General features: G+C 38.7%; 1 protein-coding gene across 2 annotated transcripts in view; it reads left to right on the top strand.

The window, feature by feature from the left end:
• The window catches only part of MRE11 (MRE11 double strand break repair nuclease), a 62,825-nt gene that overhangs the window by 35,045 nt on the left and 8,934 nt on the right, over positions 1-18,846 (top strand). The window contains exons 14-18 of one of the 2 annotated variants that reach the window (XR_003001253.1): positions 3,718-3,774; positions 10,798-11,017; positions 11,931-12,014; positions 17,231-17,439; positions 18,638-18,696. Coding sequence is in view for 1 of the 2 variants with exons in the window: in XM_024731314.1 (XP_024587082.1) it covers positions 3,718-3,774; positions 10,798-11,017; positions 11,931-12,014; positions 18,638-18,696 (420 nt within the window). In the remaining variant the exon portion in view is untranslated. The remainder of the gene's footprint in view (positions 1-3,717; positions 3,775-10,797; positions 11,018-11,930; positions 12,015-17,230; positions 17,440-18,637; positions 18,697-18,846) is intronic. The other variant, XM_024731314.1, reaches the window with a different exon arrangement.

Consider the following 18,846-nt stretch of genomic DNA (forward strand, 5'->3'; position numbering starts at 1 on the left):
GTAAACATACTCTTCCCATACTCTCCAGCAGTCGTGCTCCTAGGTATCTACCCAAAGGAGTTGAAAACTTATGTCTAAACAAACACCTGCACATGGTATTTATAGCAGCTTTATTCATAATTGCCAAAACTTGGAAGCAACAAAGATGTACTTCAGTAGGTAAATGAATAAACTGTGGAACATCTAGACAAGGGAATATTATTCTGTGCTAAAAAGAAATGACCTATCAAGCCATTAAAAGACATGGAGGAACCTTAAGTGACTATTACCAACTGAAAGAAGCCAATCTGAAAAAGTAACTTAATGTATGATTCCTGCTATGTAACATTCTAGAAAAAGTAAAACTATGGACATAGTACAGAAATCACTGGTTGTCAGTGGTTGGGCAGAGATGGGATAAGGGGATGAAAAGGTGGATTCACAGAGGATTTTTAGAACAGTAAAACTACTCTGTATCAAACTGTAATGGTGGGTTATACATGTATACATGTCATTATACATTTGTCCAAACTCATAGAATGTACACCACCAAGAGTGAACCTTAAGGAGTTTAGGTGATATGGAGTATGGAGTGTCAGTATCGGTTCATCAGTTATAACAACTGTACAGTTCTGGTGGGGGATGTTGATATTAATAGGGGAGGCTGTGCATGTATGGGACAGGGCTATATGGGAAATCTCTGTGCCTTCCTTTTAATTTTGCTGTGAACCCAAGCTGCTCTAAAAAAGTAAATAAATAAAACAAACAAACCCTCCTTCCCACCCTCCACTCCCCAAAATGATCATCCACACCTGGAGTGACATCATGACTTTTGAGAGAGAGAGAGAGTGTGTGTGGGTGTGTGGGGGTGTGTGTGTGTAGCATGGTGGCTAAGAGTATGGACTATAGACCAGATGACCTTACTCGCTATGGAACCGTCAGTGAAGTATTTAACCTCTCTGTGCCTCAGTTTCCTCATCTATGAAATGGGGATAATAGAACCTCATTCAAGGTTGTTGTGAGGACTAAAAGAATACATGTAAGCCCTCAGTACGCTGACACATAATGCCTGCTCGGTATTTTTACTCTGATGCTCATTTCTCTTCTGTGAATGACTCAGTGCTTTTGATATATCACATGCCACCTCGAGCACTGTTACATGCTGTGCCGTCTTTTAAAAAAAATATTATTCCTGTATTCTTCCCCTTCTACTGAATCTTAACAAACATGCTGCTATTTCTTTCAACAAAACTCTGGAGCCTAGATCCTATTTCCCTTTCGCTGTTATTCTATTTCTTTTTTCCTCTTTTATAGCAGAATTGCTTCACAGAGTTTTCTGTATTTGCTGCCCAGATTCTTCGCCTTCATTTTTCTCTTAAATCCATCTATTCAGGGGTTTCGACCCCCTCTTTCCAGTGAATTTACTCTTGTCAAAGCACCAGTGACCTCCAGTGCTAAATCCATTGTCCGTTCTCCATCTTAAATCTCACTTGACCTCTTCTTAAAACCTTTTTTCCACTGGCTTTTAGGGCTCCACACTCTTCTGGTTTTCTTCCCAGCTCATTGTCTGTGTATTCTCAGTCTCTGTTGATTCCTCTCACCTCTCCAGCCTCTTAAGTTGGAGTCTCCAGAACTCAGTCCTTGGACCTCTTCTTCATCTACATATTCCTTTTGTATTCTCACCCAGCTTCCTGGCTTTAAATACTGTCATCCGGTGATGACTTTTCAAAAGTCTAGCCCAAACCTCTCCTCTCAACTCAAGACTTATGTAGCCAACACCCTGCTAGACCTTCCACTCATATGTTTAATAGACCTCTCCAACTTCCAACATTCCCAGTCTGAATTGATGAACCTTAGCCCCTGCTCTACCTGTAGGGTTCTAGTGGAAGCATTATTCTTTCATTTGCTCAAGCGGTAAACCTTGAAGTTATCCTTGACTCCTCTTTTTCTGTCACCTATATCCTGTCTGGAAATCCTTTAACTCTACCTTCAGAATATATACAGAATGTGACTATTTCTCACCACCTTCATCTCTATCAGTGGTCCAAGGCCTGGCCATTTCTCACCTAGATTACTCCTGTTGCCTCCAAACTGGTCTCCCTGTTTCTGCCTGTGCTTTTCCTCCACACTCTGTTCTGTCCTCAGCTCAGCTGAGCTGTTGGTGATCCTAACATAGTTTAGGTGAAGTCACTCCTGCCTAAAAACAAAAGTCCTTACAGTTGCTCCCAAGGCCTTACTCAATGTGATTTCTGTTACTTCTTCATCCTCATGTCTGCTCCAGCCCAGCGACTTTCTTGCTGTTTCTTAAACATACCATGCTTCTGCCCCGGTGCCTTTGCATATATTCTTTCCTTTGACTGGAATGATTTTCCCCAGTTATTTTCAAGGTTCATTCCCTACCTTTTAAAATCTTTGCTACCTTCTTGCTTTGCTACTTTCTCCGTGAGGCCTTTGATGATCATCCTGTAGCCTCTCCTCGGCACTGTCTGTCCCTCTTCCTGCATTACTTTTCTCTGAGCACTTAACACCTTTTGCAAAGATTTCACAGGTTCACATATTTGAAAGGACTCATAAGACTCCACTGAACATACTCACTTAAAGTTTTTATTTAAAGGCAACTGATAACGGTACAGCAAGAGAAGGAGTATAGGCAGGCATTAGGGATCTGAGAGATACCAGGCGTCTGTTTCTCATGTCCTTATATGCACACAGCAAACCCGGGACAGAGCACCAAGATCTGTGCAGAAGTTTCCAGGGAGTCTTTTATGCCTCTCTGGTCGCATAATCAAACCACGCTGTCTAACTGCTCATGCGGGTTGAAATCCATCAGTAAATAATTTGGCCCTGGGAATGCCAGAGGCTCCTCACAGGTAAGGATGGAGCTTTCTCAGTCTAGCTGTAAATTAACTTGATCCTGTACACTTTGTAAAATACAACATAATTTTTTATTTTGTTTCTTATTTTGTAACACACACACACACACACACACGCGCGCACGCACACTGATTGTAAGCTCCATGGAGGGCAGAATTCTTGACCATTTTGTTCATTATTGTATTCTCAGTTCCTACAATAGCACCTGGCACATAGCTTGGCTCAGTAAATATGTGCCGAGTAAATTATTAAATAAATGGAGTTTCTTTCTAGCTACATAACTATATTATAAGAGCTGTATAGCTATATAACTATATTATAAGGAACCAGTGAAAAAGGAAGCTTTGTATCCTTCATGGCACCAGGACCAGGGTTGGCAGACAGCAAACATTTGGTGGTTGACTGTTAGCAAAATGGATCTTCAGGGGCCCACCCACTTCAGATACCATTTCAGAGAGCCTCCTGGATGACTTGCAGCCAGGTGCCCAAGAATGATTTAAACAGTGTAATAATTCAAGCCTATTAAAAGAGAGGTTTTTGTTTTTAGCTCTTTTACTGAACTATAACACCCATAGGACATTAGAATTTTTTCCTTTGCAGTCCGACAGGCTGTTTCTCAATGACTTGGAGCATTTGGTCAGCAGGTAATATCATTTTGCTTAGGGCCAGTTTTTCTTAGAGTACATTTCTGAATTTTTAATGTAAGTCACTGGGGGAATATGACTTCTTTAATCTTGTGTGAAACAAAACTATACTTGAATTTCTGAATTTTATGTTGTAATGGAAAACATAAGTTAATCAGTTTTATATTTACATAACAGACATGTTTGTAACATTTTTGTGATTTATTCTGTTACAATCCAGGTACGTCGTTTCAGAGAAAGCAGACAGAAGAATGAAGAAGATGATGAAGTCCGAGAGGTAATTTTTCTGAAAATTCCTTTATTATATGTCAGCTTGTTAAATCAGAATAACTAGTAGGTTTATTTAGAGTAGTCAGTCCACAGGATCTCTTTTGGGTGGGTAGGACTGAGCAGGGGTTGGCTGAGGACCGCTGCCTTTGACTTATTCCAATTCGGCCTACGAGTATTCGGCTTGCTGATATTCTCTTTTTTTTTCCTTTTGCTCTTGTCGAAAACTTACTTAATTGCTCATATGTGTGTGTGGTGGGTGCAGGCATGGAGGGGAGGCTCAGGAATAGTAGCCCGAAGAGCTCTTTTTAATGAAAATAATTCCCAGCTGCTATTATAAAATAATGTAAACTTTAAACATAGAATTGCCACATGATCTTGTGATTCCACTTCTGAGTATTTACCAAAAAAAATTGAAAGCAGGGACTCGAACATGTATTTGTACACCAATGTTCATAACATTATTTACAATAGCTCACAGGTAGTAACGATCCAAAGTCTATCAAAAGATGAATGGGTAAACAAGATGTGATACATACATCCATTGGAATATTCTTTAGCCTTAAAAGGAATGAAATTGAAGTATAGAATGGAACATACTATATCATGGATAAACCTTCAAAACATTATACTAAGTGAAGTAAGTCAGACATAAAAGAACAAATACTATGTGATTCCACTTACATGAGATACCTAGAGTAGTCAAATTCATACAGACAGAAAGTAGAAGAGTGATTATCGGGGTTTGGGGGAGATGGTTAGGGAATGAAGGGTTATTTAGTGGGTATGGAGTTTCAGTTTGGGATTATGAAAAAGTTGTGGCAATGGATGATGGCAGTGGTTGTACAACAATGTGAATGTACTTAATGCCACTGAAATACACACTTAAAAATGGTTAAAATGGTAAATTTTTATGTTACGTATATATTACTACAAAAAAGTGCAATAATACTAGGGTAGTGTATTTTTAAATCTCGCAAAAAGTATATGGAAACATTGTCTTGCCATTGGCCCTATGCCTCCACTCATGAGCTAAATTCATAGAAGTAATGTAGTTCAAAGATATCAGTAAAGTCCGCAGTCTGTTGTACAGAAAGATGAAGTATTATCTGAGTATAATGTTTGAGATGCTAAAGTGAAGATGTAGTATTTAGACAAAGGCGAAGTATGAAATTTGGCAATGATGATAATTCATTCAAAGAAGTAATAATCATAAAAAGGCATGTGTGTTTTAAATTTTGCTAGATTCTGCCAAATCACTCCAAATATGTTACACCAGTTCCTCTCCCAACCGATAGTATTAGGGAGTGCTTATTTCTCTGCATCCTTCCGGCCATGACATATTACTACATCTTTTGATCTTTACAAATCTAAGTGGTGAGAAATTATTTCTTACTGTTGCTTTTAACTCATACTACTTGTATTACTAGTGAGTCTGAGTAATTTTTATGTTTATAAGTTATATTTATATGAAACACCTGATCATGTTCTTTGCATAGAATATTTTTTTCTTTTGCCTAGGGCATTGGTCTTTCTCTAATTGGTTTATAAGAGCACTCGTTTTGTTATATAAAAGAAGTATCCACTTGTTCCTGAGAGTTTTTTGTTTGTTTGTTTAAATCCAGAATGGATAATGAATTAAGAGCTTTGTTGGCATCTGTGAAGATAAGCATGCAGGGTTCTTCCTCCTGTGTTCTGTTAATATGGTGAATTATATTATTTTCTATCCTATTATTGACCCAACCTTAGTATCACTTTGTGAAGCCCCTGATAATAGGTGTACTGGTCTTTCCATGCGCCCCGGGATTCCTTTTGTTTGCTTTGATATTCATGAGTAAGATACTGTAATTTTCCTTTTGTACATGCAGTCCTTTGTCAGTTTTCAGTACCATGTTATGCTGGCTTTATAAAAACCAGCTGAAAGCTTTCTTTCTTTATGCTCTGTTCCTATTGAAATAGCCATGGAATCATCTATTCTTTGAAGATTTGGCAGAATTTACCTGTGAAACTTTCTGGTTGCGATCCTTTTCGGGAGCGTAGTTCTTTTAAGAATTTTCTCAAAATGTTGTTAATTAGTCTGTTGAGACTGTCTATCTTTTTTTGATTCAGTTTAGGTCATTTATTTTCCAAATTACTTAGAATTGAGCAAAGTGTTTTACCACAATTCTTTTAATTTTCCTTACATCTTTTTTTCCCTCCATTCTCCTTTCTTTGCTTTAATTTAACAATTCATTTTAAAATTGTTTCATGTGTTCTGATATGCAGTATTTTTATTATCATTTTCTAGGTATTCTACAATTTTTGTTTTGTTTTGCAGTTTGGAGTCCAGGCTTTTGTCTTATTAATTTCTAATTTTATTGCATTGTGATTAGAAAGTATGATAATATTCTTTTTACTATTTAGGATTGATGTTTTTCTTAGCATCCCATTATATATCGGTTAAAACATTTCATGGGGTCTTGAAAAGAAGTATATTGTTTATTTTCAGAGTACAGAGTTCAACATGTATCAGCTAGATCTACCTTATTATGTAATTTAGGTTTCCTTTTTTCTTTTAAATATATATATTTTTTATTTTATTTTATAAATTTATTTTTGGCTGCATTGGGTCTTCGTTGCTGTGCGCGGGCTTTCTCTAGTTGCAGCGAGCGGGGGCTACTCTTCCTTGTGGTGCGCGGGCTTTTCATTGTGGTGGCTTCTCTTGTTGTGGAGCACAGGCTCTAGGCGCACGGGCTTCAGTGCTTGTGGCACGTGGGCTCAGTAGTTGTGGCTCATGGGCTCTAGAGTGCAGGCTCAGTAGTTGTGGTGCACGAGCTTAGTTGCTCCGTGGCATGTGGGATCTTCCCGGACCAGGGCTCAAACCCGTGTCCCCTGCATTGGCAGGCAGATTCTTAACCGCTGTGCCACCAGGGAAGTCCCTGTATATATATTTTTTAATGTAGAGCTGGTTCTTGTTATTCATGGTAGTTGTGTTCTGTAAAGTCACTGTAAACACTGAGTGAACACTGAACTGTTGCTCCGAGGGGAAATATAGGAATAGGTTCCTGCCAGCCACTGGTTACAACATTTTTGTTAACTGATTAATACATAACCCTTTCCATGTGTGTTTCTGTTTTAAGACCTTACTCAATATATATCATTGATTCATTAGCATTGAACTTGTGGCCCATTCAGTGCATGCCTTAATGAAGCATATATGACAAATGTGTTTCCTCCATAAGGCACATCACAGCTTCTTGCACTTAAGAACCCTAGACAGCGCTTCAGCACTACACTGGGGGGCGTTTTAAAAGTAAAATCCCCAGCTGAAAGCACAAAATTGTGAACACGGCACTAAACGTACTGTGAAAAGGATACTCGTTTAAAGAAGGCTCAGTGTCGCCTCGTTCGACATCATCTGGGAAGGTGTGTGTCAGGCGATTCAGAATTTGCACCTCTCTGCACGTGTCCATGAATGATCACAAACGCATCAGGAGTTAGAAATAAATTTTGGCAAGTAGGTGAATTTGCATATACGGAGTCTGAAAATTATGAGGACTGACTGTACTTCATCTGGGACAAGAAAGATGAATTGAAATCTTTTTCAACTATTTTTTCTTTGTATCTTTTTGGTTGTATTCCCTAAAGTTTTGTTCTTTTGGAGTTGTAATGCCATGTTGAGCCGTTCCCGTAGTGACTTAGCTGTTGTTTCACTTCAGCAAGTTCATCAGCGTGAAGCTGGGTTACCTCCGCCTCTCCCCACCCGCTGCACTCCTGCTTCTGCCCTGCCTGCTGTGTGCTTATCTCCTCATCTAGCCCTGTCTCTCCATATTTCATGGCACCACACAGAGCTTAGAAAAGCTCTAGATGCCTATTCTTAGACCCAGAACTAGTCATTCCAAGCAAGAGAGACTGTTGTCATGGCCTCTTGGCACGGGTAGATCAATTTTGGAGCTCTCTACACTGTCTGAAACTCTTCTCAACTTTCTCCCTTAGCCAGGCCAAATATTCACTATACCCATTAACTCTTTCTCCTAGGTTTTGTGTTTTGTGGGTGGAGCAATTTTCTAATTTTATTCAAAAAGGTATTTTTAAAATTTTTGTTCTCCTTGTTACATTTTGATAGGTTTAAAGGAAGAGATCAGGGCAGTATTGCTCTTATTCTGTTTTTAATCAGAAAATCTATATTCATTTCAGAGTTAGGATATTTCATTAAGTCTCAAACTTGTCTTTTCTAGACAGTTTCTTATCAAATTAAAATTTATTAAGTTAAAATCTTGGCCCTCACATTTTTATTATTTTCCAGGCGTTCAATTGTTTTGTTCTACCTAATTCTTTTTACTATATATTTGTAAGAGATTATTGCTTGTGTTTTTCTGATTACAAAAGTAATATTTTAGAAAACGTACATTGTAGCAAATTTGAAATATTCAATAATAATGAAGAAAACAAAAAGCACCCTAAAATTTCATCACCCAGAGATAGCAGCTATTTTTGGTGAGTTTTTTTCTTTTTTCTTTTCTTTTTTTTTAGTTTCATGAAAAAAGGAATCACTATCTTTTATTTAAATCCATACACCTAAAACAAATATCATATAATATCGCTTATATGTGGAATCTAGAAAAATGGTACAGGTGAACTTATTTGCAAAGCAGAAATAGAGACATAGATGTAGAGAACAAACATATGGATACCAAGGGGGGGAAGGGAGAGTGAGATGAATTGGGAGATTAGGATTGACATATATACACCACTATATATAAAATAGATAACTAATGAAAACCTACTGTATAACACAGGGAGCTCTACTCAATGCTCTTTGGTGACCTAAATGGGAAGGAAATCTAAAACAGAGGGGATATATGTATATGTATAACTGATTCACTTTGCTGTACAGCAGAAACTAACACAACATTGTAAAGCAACTATACTCCAACAAAAATTAATTTAAAAATATAAATCCATACACCTATTCTCAGTCTTCATCTGGGTTGAACTCTCAGCATCTTTTAAAATAAAACTATTTTTCAAAAAAAAATTAAGAAAACAAGTCCATTTATAAGAACATCAAAAAGAGTAAAATACCTAGGAATAAACCCAATAAATGAAACATAAGACTTGCACAATAAAAATCATAAAATGTTGCTGAAAGTAATTTTTAAAGTCCTAAAAAAAAAAGTACTAAATAAATGAAATGATATCCCATGTTCATGAATTGGAAGACTTAGTACTGTTTAGATGACAGTAATCCCCAAACCCCATCTGCCTTTTTTTTTTTTTTGGCAGAAATTGACAAACTGATCCTAAAGCAATGGTAATTAAAACAGTGTGGTACTGGGATAAGGCTAGACAAGTAGATCCATGAAACAGAATCAAGAATCCAGAAATAAGCTCTGACATTTATGGTTAATTGGTTTTCCAGAAGGGTGCCAAGATAATTCAATGGGGGAAAGAACAGTCTTTTCAACAAATGGTGTAGGGACAACTGGATATCCATATGCAAAAGAGGCTGGATCCCTATATCACACAGTATAAAAAAATTAGCTCAAAATGGATCAAAGAAAGGAAAAAAAAGGATCAAAGACCTAAATATATGCATTAAAACCATAAAACTCTTAGAAGAAAATATAAGAGTGGATCTTTGTGACTCTGGATTAGGCAATGGCTTCTTAGATATGACACCAAATGCTCAAGCAACAAAAGAAAAAATAAACTGGAATTCATCAAAACTTAAAAACTTTTGTGCATCAAAGGACACCATCAAAAAGGGAACAGACAACCCAAGAAACGGAGGAAATATCTGCAAATCATATATCTGATAAGGGTTCGATATTCAGAACAAATAGAGAACACTTATAACCCAACAATAAAAAGACAAATAGCCCACTTCAAAAATGGGCAAACTATTTGAATAGACATTTCTCCTAAAAGATACACAAATGAAAAGATGCTCAACATGATTAGCCACGAAGGAAATGCAAACCAAACCCACACTAATACACCACTTCATATCCATTTGATCTTTTGTTGGGTCTTCATTGCCGCATGTGGATTTTCTCTAGTTGCATCAAGCAGGGACTACTCTTCACTGTTGTGTGCAGGCTTCTCATTGTGGTGGCTTCTCTTGTTATGGAGAACAGGCTCTAGGTGCGTGGGCTCCAATAGTTGTGGTGAGTGGGCTTCAGTAGTTGTGGCTCATGGGCTTAGTTGCTCCGCAGCATGTGGGATCTTCCAGGGCTTGAACCCATGTCCCCTGCATTGGCAGGCAGAATCTTAACCACTGCGCCACCAGGGAAGTCCACATCCATGTGATCTTGATGCTTGGAACATTCTTTTTGGGTGGCATGGGGTTCATGACACAAGATTATTTTTCTTTCTCTATAGATTCAGTTACTTTAATTGGTTCTTCACTAGAGAAACAAGAATCTCATAATTGGTTCTCATTACTTGCTTGTAAAGCTCCTTCTGCCGTGCCTCTAGATTCCGCCATTCTTCCTCGGAGAAATAAACGGCCACATCCTTGTAAGTCAGAGGTAACGGAGCTGGCTCGGCCATGGGCCCTTGCGGTCCCACCAGGCCCCGGACGGGGTTACGGCCAAGCCACGTGTCCCGGCTGCCCACGGCAGCCTCCAGCTCCCCACTGACCTCCAGTTTTTTTTTCTTATTATTTATCAAGAGCCCATTGTACAAAGTAGCTCAAATGATGACAGTCTCTTACAAATGGCGGTGTTGCGTTAGGGGCGGTTGCCAACATTCCTCCCAGTTCTGAAACTTTTGATTCTGTGAAATTTTATGGTTCCCGATACACATTTTCAAAAGGTCTCATTTTACAGGTATCTGTAGTATTGTAAATTGATCTAACAAATCGTAGGCACTGAATTTGATTGATGGGGGAGGGAGCTTCTCCTGTTTTACATGTTTTAGCATGATTAGTGAAAAATAATAGTTTAGACAGTTTGGCAATATGAAATGTCCATCTCAGTGACTGGATTAATGACTTTTAAGCTGCTGCATTGTCTACTGATGTGTATTTTCCTCTTGTCATCCCTCTTAGGCCATGAGTAGGGCCAGAGCCCTCAGATCTCAGTCAGAGGAAGCTGCTTCCGCCTTTAGTGCTGATGACCTTATGAGTATAGATTGGGCAGAACAGATGGCTGATGACTCTGATGACAGCATCACAGCAGCAGCCAACAAAGGAAGAGGCCGAGGAAGAGGCCGGAGAGGAGGAAGAGGGCAGAATCCAGTGTCAAGAGGAGGATCTCAGAGAGGAAGAGGTTAGCACTGAGTCTTTCTTACACAGTCACACTTGGCAGTTGTGTGGGAAATTCAGAATTGTGTTCATATTGGCAGAATTGAGTTACACAGTCCTTTAAAAATTTATTTTTACAATGCATTAAAATGGTCTTTAATGTAGTTCCAACATGTACATTTCACGTAAATAAATTCTGAATGGCCACATGCACATATAGTTTGAATAGTTCTTAACACGTTCTTTTTTTAAAGAATTCCATAGTGCCTCTCACACATTGGAAACATTTAATAGACATGTTTACTCTCCCATGTACAAAGTAATAGTGAGGCAAACACTTAAGGAAAATGTCTAGCTAATGCCCACTAACAGCAGGAAGAAAACTCCAGATTATAAAAATTATTATTTTTGAAAACTGCCCCTACACAATTTGATTTTTTAAAGCAATCATTAAATTAATTGCCATCATTGTGTCTAATGTGATACTATTGTCATTGAATAGGCCAAATAATAGAAGATAGTCATCCAGTGACTTCCTGATGCATTATAGAAATCCATCCCTAGGAAGAGTTTTAAATTATTTTTCTATTAACTATTTATCTGTCGGAATTTTAAGCTGTTAAAGTGGGTAGTACTTTAGTTAAAAATCTCCCAGGAGAGAAATCCCCATCTTCTAGTGATAAATGTTTTCATTATCCTTACATTTATAAATTTTTTCCTTACATTGTAATTGGAACAATATGAACCAAGTGCGGCCTAAGAATAGTCTCTGAAAATTGATTGATCAGACGCTAGATGTTTCTTCTTATATATATCTTTGACATTTTACACATAGACTATGTTTTGACATAACTTTATTTAGTGGTGTTTTTTTAAAAAAACCAAAAAAACCTTAGCCACTGATGGACTGGTATACTGACCGCTCATTATTCTAACAGCAGGCGCTGCTCTGGAGACTTCTACTCGAGGCAGAAGTTCAAAGGCCACTATGTCAACATCTAGAAATATGTCTATTATAGATGGTGAGTATAGACTGCAAAAGATCACCTAGCAGGTACTTATAAATTCCAACACAGGAAGACTCAGGAAAGCCCATGAGTAAACCTTACTGGTTTGTGTTGAATCACAGGATAAATTATGCTGATTTAAAAGACATTTGCCATTCATGGAGGCTGTTGAAGAGGGTGGGCTCTAAAAATTAATTTTTATATCCCACTTTAGACAAATTTGGTTATTTCCCTTTTATAGTGGGATCACTAAGACGTGGAAAAGGCAGTTGGTCAGCATATCAACAATGATTAAGAGAGAAGGAACTGCTCCTTAATGTACTGTAAACTTTCTTTCCTCATGCTGCTTTTGTCCATCTCTACTGTTAGTATAGAGTCATGTGAGCTGCATTTAAGGGAAGTTATAGTTAGGATTCTTTGAATTGATTTTGTGTATGTTGCTGTGGTCTAAAAATTAGCCTCAAACTAAGGGAACCTATTTTTATAAACTATTTTAGTAATAATTTAATATAGAAATTTAATAAACTATTTTTAATATTACAGTTTATGAGATCAGAGGAAGTTGTAAGTCAGATCTGTGTTGTAAGTTGTAAGTCAGATTTAAAATATATGTTAAAATAGGTGGTGATATATTTTTCTCCCTACCATTCAGAGTATATCCATATGTATTTTATTTATATTATCTTATTATTTGAGATTAAATTTTGACAGATTGGAGAGTTGGACTAAATCTCACAAGATGAAATTTATCAAGGGTAAATATAAACTGTATTTATGTCCAAAAGAACAGCTGCACAGAGAAGTATATGATATTAGTAGGGAACCAAGTAAGAAAGACTTAGGTCACTAAGGTTGTGCAGGTTGATCTAACTGTCCAAATCTAATGGTGCCTTAAGCACTATTAATAGAAGTAATGCTTCTTGGCAGCAAGGAAGTTCTCCCTCGTACTGATTGGATGTATCATGCCAAGAATACTGTGCTCATCTTTTGAAACCGTATTCCAAGAAAGATGTCAACTTTATATGATCATTCAGAAGAGAAACCATATAATATAAAAAATTTGATAGAAGGAACTTGTGATATCTAACCTGGGAAAAATTCAAGTCTTTACAGAAATTAAGTTCTGTTATATCAAAGATCGGATAGATTTGATTTGTATAGTTCTAAAGACAGTGGTTTTAAATCCATTTTAAGTTATGGATTCTGAAAGCTATGTCTCCTATCTTTAAATAAGTACCCATATGCAATTGCGTGCCATTTCAAAGGGCTCAGGGACCCCCATGAAGCCTATCCATGGGCTCCAGGTTAAGAACTTCCAACCCAATGAGGATAGATGGAAAAGCTAATCACACACAGATTTAAGTTTATTATGTGATAAAGTGGACCTGGAAGGCTTAAGAACAATTTCACCTACTCCCTCTTTTACAGATGAGGGAATTGAGCTAAGTAATTTGCCCTAGATTGATAAAACCACTAATAGTACTAATAATAGCTAATACTTATGTGACGATTACTGCAGGCCTCTCAACAGCTCAGTGGGATAGGCACTTATTATTTCTCTGTTTTACAGAAAAGGGATCTGAGGCTTTGAAAAGACAGGCAACTTACCCAAGGTCCCACAACTAGTAAATTCTAGAACTTGAGTTGATCCCACATTCTCTGACCTTCAGAATGAGTAGGTAACCACTCTACTGTTAGTTTCCAGAGCAAGAGAAGATTAGAGGTTGAGCTACTGGCTCTCAGTAGAGAAGTCTTTGCATTATACGGAATAATCTATCAACCAACATAAAGATGGTGTAAGGTGCCTCAGAAGGAAGTGAGTTGTGACTCCATCAGAGGAAATTTTCAATATTTTCTGGATGGCAGTTGACATTGGAGAAAGGATAAAAACATCAGCTCTATTAAATGATTCTTAAAGAACCTTCTTATCAAAAGTTCTGCTGTTATTTTGTTGTTGTTGTTTTGTTTTGTTTTTTTGCGGTACGCGGGCCTCTCACTGTTGTGGCCTCTCCCGTTGCGGAGCACAGGCTCCGGACGCACAGGCTCAGCGGCCATGGCTTACGGGCCCAGCCGCTCCGCGGCATGTGGGATCTTCCCAGACCGGGGCACGAACCCGTGTCCCCTGCATCGGCAGGCGGACTCTCAACCACTGTGCCACCAAGGAAGCTCCATGCTGCTGTGTTTTTATTGAAGGATTATTCAGTACTTGAGTAGGGCCAGCTGAGATCCTTATCTTTTGACTTTAGAAGTATATTGTCTCTGTTGCCGTTTAGAAAATGGCATTTAGAAAGATGCTGTGACATTCTTGGAAGGTGTAAGATAAAAGCAGAGAAGGGAAAAGGAAGTGAAAAAAGGCAGCACAGTAAACGATCTGGGATGAGTTCAACGTGTAAAAAGCTTTGTGACTTTGGACAAGTCACTCACTCTCCTAGTTTGTTTACCTGTGCATTGGGAATAATCTTGCCATATTGGATTACTCTGGGGATTAAAAGCAAAAAGCCTTGGAATTCCCTGGGGGTCCAGTGGTTAGGACTCCACCAAGGGCCCGGCTTCAATCCCTGGCTGGGGAACTAAGATCCTGCAGGCCTCTCAGTACAGCCAAAAAAAAAAAAAAAAGGAAAGCCAAAAGCCTGGCACATAGTAGGCTTTTGTGAAATGTTTATATATATATATATATCATAAAAAAAGAGAAAACAGAGGGAGTTAGAAAAGGGTTGTGAGTAAAATATGAACACGTCCATGTTAAACTACCAAAAGTTGGTCAGCGTGCAACACACAGGCATAGACTTTGTAAATTACCTGCCTTTACCTTAGCCCAAACTGCCTTTTCTCATCATGGCTTTGTTGTTCTATGTGAAACTTTCCTTGACACCAGTGGGCAGAATTAATCACTCAGATTGAGTCTTCAGGTTTCCATTGTTGTCATTAAGAAATCAGCTATTGGGCTTGCCTGGTGGCACAGTGGTTGAGAGTCTGCCTGCCGATGCAGGGGACACGGGTTCGTGCCCCGGTCTGGGAAGATCCCACATGCTGCGGAGCGGCTGGGCCCGTGAGCCATGGCCGCTGAGCCTGCGCGTCTGGAGCCTGTGCTCCGCAGCGGGAGAGGCCACAACAGTGAGAGGCCCGCGTACCGCAAAAAAAAAAAGAAATCAGCTCTTAGTTTAGCTTGTTGCTTTATTTAAAGTAGTCTGTTTCTCCTCCGGCTGGCCGTCTCTGGTGTTCTGTACTTTCACTATGATGAATCTAGATATGGGATTCTTTTTATCCTGCTTAGGATTTATGGGGTTTCATGAAACTGTGAATTGGTGCCTTTTATCATTTCTAGAAATCCTTTGCTCTTATCCCTTCAGATATTACCTCTGTGCTATTCTTTTTCTTTCCTTCTAAGACTTCAATTAAATAAATGTATGACCTATTCACTGTGTCCTCCCACTGGAGGAGGAGTACTAACTTCCCAGAGTAGTTTTAAGTGTTAAATGAGCTATGCATAACCATTACTGAGCACAGCACTTAGAAAGAATCCAATAAATGACTGCTGCTGTTAGTATTAGTGACAGTGTTTACAATTAACTCATGATAATGGATGTTTCTATAAATCAGTCTAAATTTGTCTTTTATGCAGTTGATTTGGTCCAATGGTTTTGCAGTTTAACTCCAACATGGGCCTTTTTTTGAAAAACGGAACTGACTTTTTAATATGGTCTCTGACAAAATAACCATGGAGTACTAACTATAGTTACTATAAGTTTGGGATAAAAGCAACTTTCCCTAACACGATACACAAAAATAAGCTCAAAATGGATTAAAGACCTAAATGTAAGGCCAGAAACTAATAAATAAATAAAAGCAATGAAAAAATTTTTTTAAAAATGAAGCTTGGTCACAAAAAAAAAAAGCAACTTTAAACTATAGCTTCTACGTTCGTATTGTAAATGGAGGAATGAAGAGATAAATAAAGGTTCAATCCTATTATAACAAGCTCCATGGAGTGTAAAGATTTGTACAATAGTCCTGGAGTTTTATTGGGAAAGGTAGATGTTACACTTATAGCCAGCAGCGGTTGTGAATGAGAGTTATCAGCCCAGACTTTTCCACTGAAGTTTGTCTGCAGAGGATAGGGACTAAGTTAATAAAAGAAGCCTCTGTCTTTGCATTTAATTTATACCATGGTTACCACTGCTGCTACTCCATCCACTATTACTAGCGAAATCATTTGAATACCTACTACATCTAGGTGCTTGCCAAAACAATTTACATTAACTACCTCTTTTTATCCTGTCCACAATTTTCAGCATGAAGTATCAGTAACACTGTTTTATAGGTGGGGAAACCGAGACTTGAAGAAGCCAAGGAACTTGGCCACAGTCACCCAGCTAGTGAGTCCACATGGCTCTAACTCTAAAACCAGAGCTTTTAACCCCCAATACTGTATATACTGCCTTCCTAACAGAACCAAGTGCTTAATTTTCTGATAATGTTAATTTATCACACAAATATTTATTGGGGATAAAAAGAAAGGAAGGCTCTTGTTTCTTCCAGGAGCCGAGAGTTTGAGGGGTCAATTAGTGAATAACGATTGAGCAGAAATAGTTTTTGAAAGAGTCATGATTGCTGGCCTTTGCATTCAGTTGCCCTCTCCAGCCTTTTTCTTTTTTTTTTTTTGCGGTATGCGGCCTCTCACTGTCGTGGCCTCTCCCGTTGCGGAGCACAGGCTCCGCACACGCAGGCTCAGCGGCCATGGCTCACGGGCCCAGCCGCTCCGCGACACGTGGGATCTTCCCGGACCGGAGTACGAACCCGTGTCCCCTGCATCGGCAGGTGGACTCTCAACCACTGCGCCACCAGGGAAGCCCTCTTCAGCCTTTTGAGTAGAGTAGGATGTGAGGCTAGTAGTGATTGAGTACGGTGGGTAAGAACTCTGCTTCTGCCTTTCCTTTCTCTCAGGTAGACATCCTAAGATTGGGGATAGAACCTGGAATAGGAAAAATGTGTAAATCATAAATTTAGGCTAGGTGGAAAGAGTCCTGAGTTTTCTGACTAGGAGAATTTTGGACTTTGTAGGGTTCTTTGAGCATTTGACTTCTTCAAGTCCTCTGTCTTTTTATCTCCTCTTGCTCTGTTGTTTAGTTTGGGGGTTATCTTGGGGGAAACTTTTTTTTTTTTGTATTAGGAAACTGGTAAGGCATAGGAGAAAATTAAACCTCTAATTGGGTCTTTAAATTTTATTCTAGGTTTTTAATAATCTGCACTTAATTCCAGTGGGGGTGTGTGTGGGGGGGTTACCCACACCACCAAGCCGTCCTCAGACACCTGCTGGGTGTCCTGCAAGTCAACTCAATTCTGACACTACCTGCCCAGAGACAGCATCAGATCCCACAGGGGAAGGACTCAGTTCCAGAAGACTGCCCCCCTCTACTTCAGATGCCAGTCACAAGTCCAGGTTGTTATCTGTACTTCTGACTAATAGGCTATCAATCAGAGGTCCCCTGACTCCCTCCTTGGATTCAACTAACTTGCTAGAGTGGCTCACAGAACTCAGGAAACTAGTTTACTCACTAGATTACTGGTTTATTACAAAAGATATGAAAGGATATGAATCAATAGCCAGATGAGGAGATGTATAGGGGCGAAGTCCAGAACAGAGGAGCTTCTGTCCTCATCGAGTTTGGGGTCCAAGCATGCTGGCATGTGGAAGCATCTTGATTCACCGCCTGGAAGCTCTCTGAACCCCCTTCCTTTTGGGTTTTTATGGAGGCCTCGCTACATAGGAATGATTGATTAAATCATTGGCTGTTGGTGATTGATTCAACCTCTAGCTCCTCTTCCCTCCCCAGAAATCGGGGATGGGACTGAAAGTTCAAACCCTCTATTCCTGGTTGGTTCCCCTGGTAACCAGCCTCCCTCCTCAGTTGTGGTCCCAAAGTTATCTCATTAACATAACGAAAAGCACCTTGATGGCTCTCATTGCTTTATGAAATTAGGGTTTTAGGGGCTCTCTGCCAGAAATGTGGATGAAGACCAAATGTATATTTCTTACTGTAAAATCAAAATATTATAGTTTTGGTCTCAGGAAAAATAAAAATGAACTAAACTTCATGTTTCTAACCAAGTTTACAAAGCTGAAAATGTAAGGATTCATAGGAAGGTTATCATGGAATGAAAGATAGGCTGTTTTCTAGCATTCCCTCTGGACTATTTCTTAGGTACTGAATATTTCTAACAAAGTAGAGGAGAATAAGGAAGCGCTTACTGGAACCATGTGGCTCCCACAGGGAAAGAGATTGCCAACTATGAGAGAAGGCAGACCTGAGGAGGGTTACTTTCACTGTATTTGGAGTTCAGTCCATTAGGTGATCAGATTTTATCCTTCAGGTATTTTTCTATAAAATATTTTTAGTGTAGGTGTATTTATGAACACTGCTTACTACTTTATTTGAGTAAACCGGGAAATCATATGAGACTGGTAATTAGACATATAATTCCATCTCCCGATTTTAAAGCATATTAAGTGGTTTTATAATCAGTCATCATGGATTTTTGCAGATAGGACTTAGGAAACCTTCAGCTAAAGAAGTGTGCAAAATTTTCTAAGCTTTTTTAAGAATAACATAATGGATGTTTCATCTTTTTCATTATAGCCTTTAAAGCTGCAAGACAGCAGCCCTCCCAAAATGTTGCTACTAAGAATTATTCAGAGGTAAGAAAAAAAGTTTTCTAATTGTGTACCAATTTATGTTTCCTACATTATGATTGTCAATTCTTTGGTCTACAAAGTAAATAAAAGAAGAAAAAATGTGGAACATTAAAACTGCAGAGAACTTTACTGATTATCTAGACTGAGGGCTTC

Source organism: Neophocaena asiaeorientalis, unplaced genomic scaffold (assembly GCF_003031525.2).
Source record: "Neophocaena asiaeorientalis asiaeorientalis breed wild unplaced genomic scaffold, Neophocaena_asiaeorientalis_V1.1 scaffold143, whole genome shotgun sequence".
Lineage (NCBI taxonomy): Eukaryota > Metazoa > Chordata > Mammalia > Artiodactyla > Phocoenidae > Neophocaena > Neophocaena asiaeorientalis.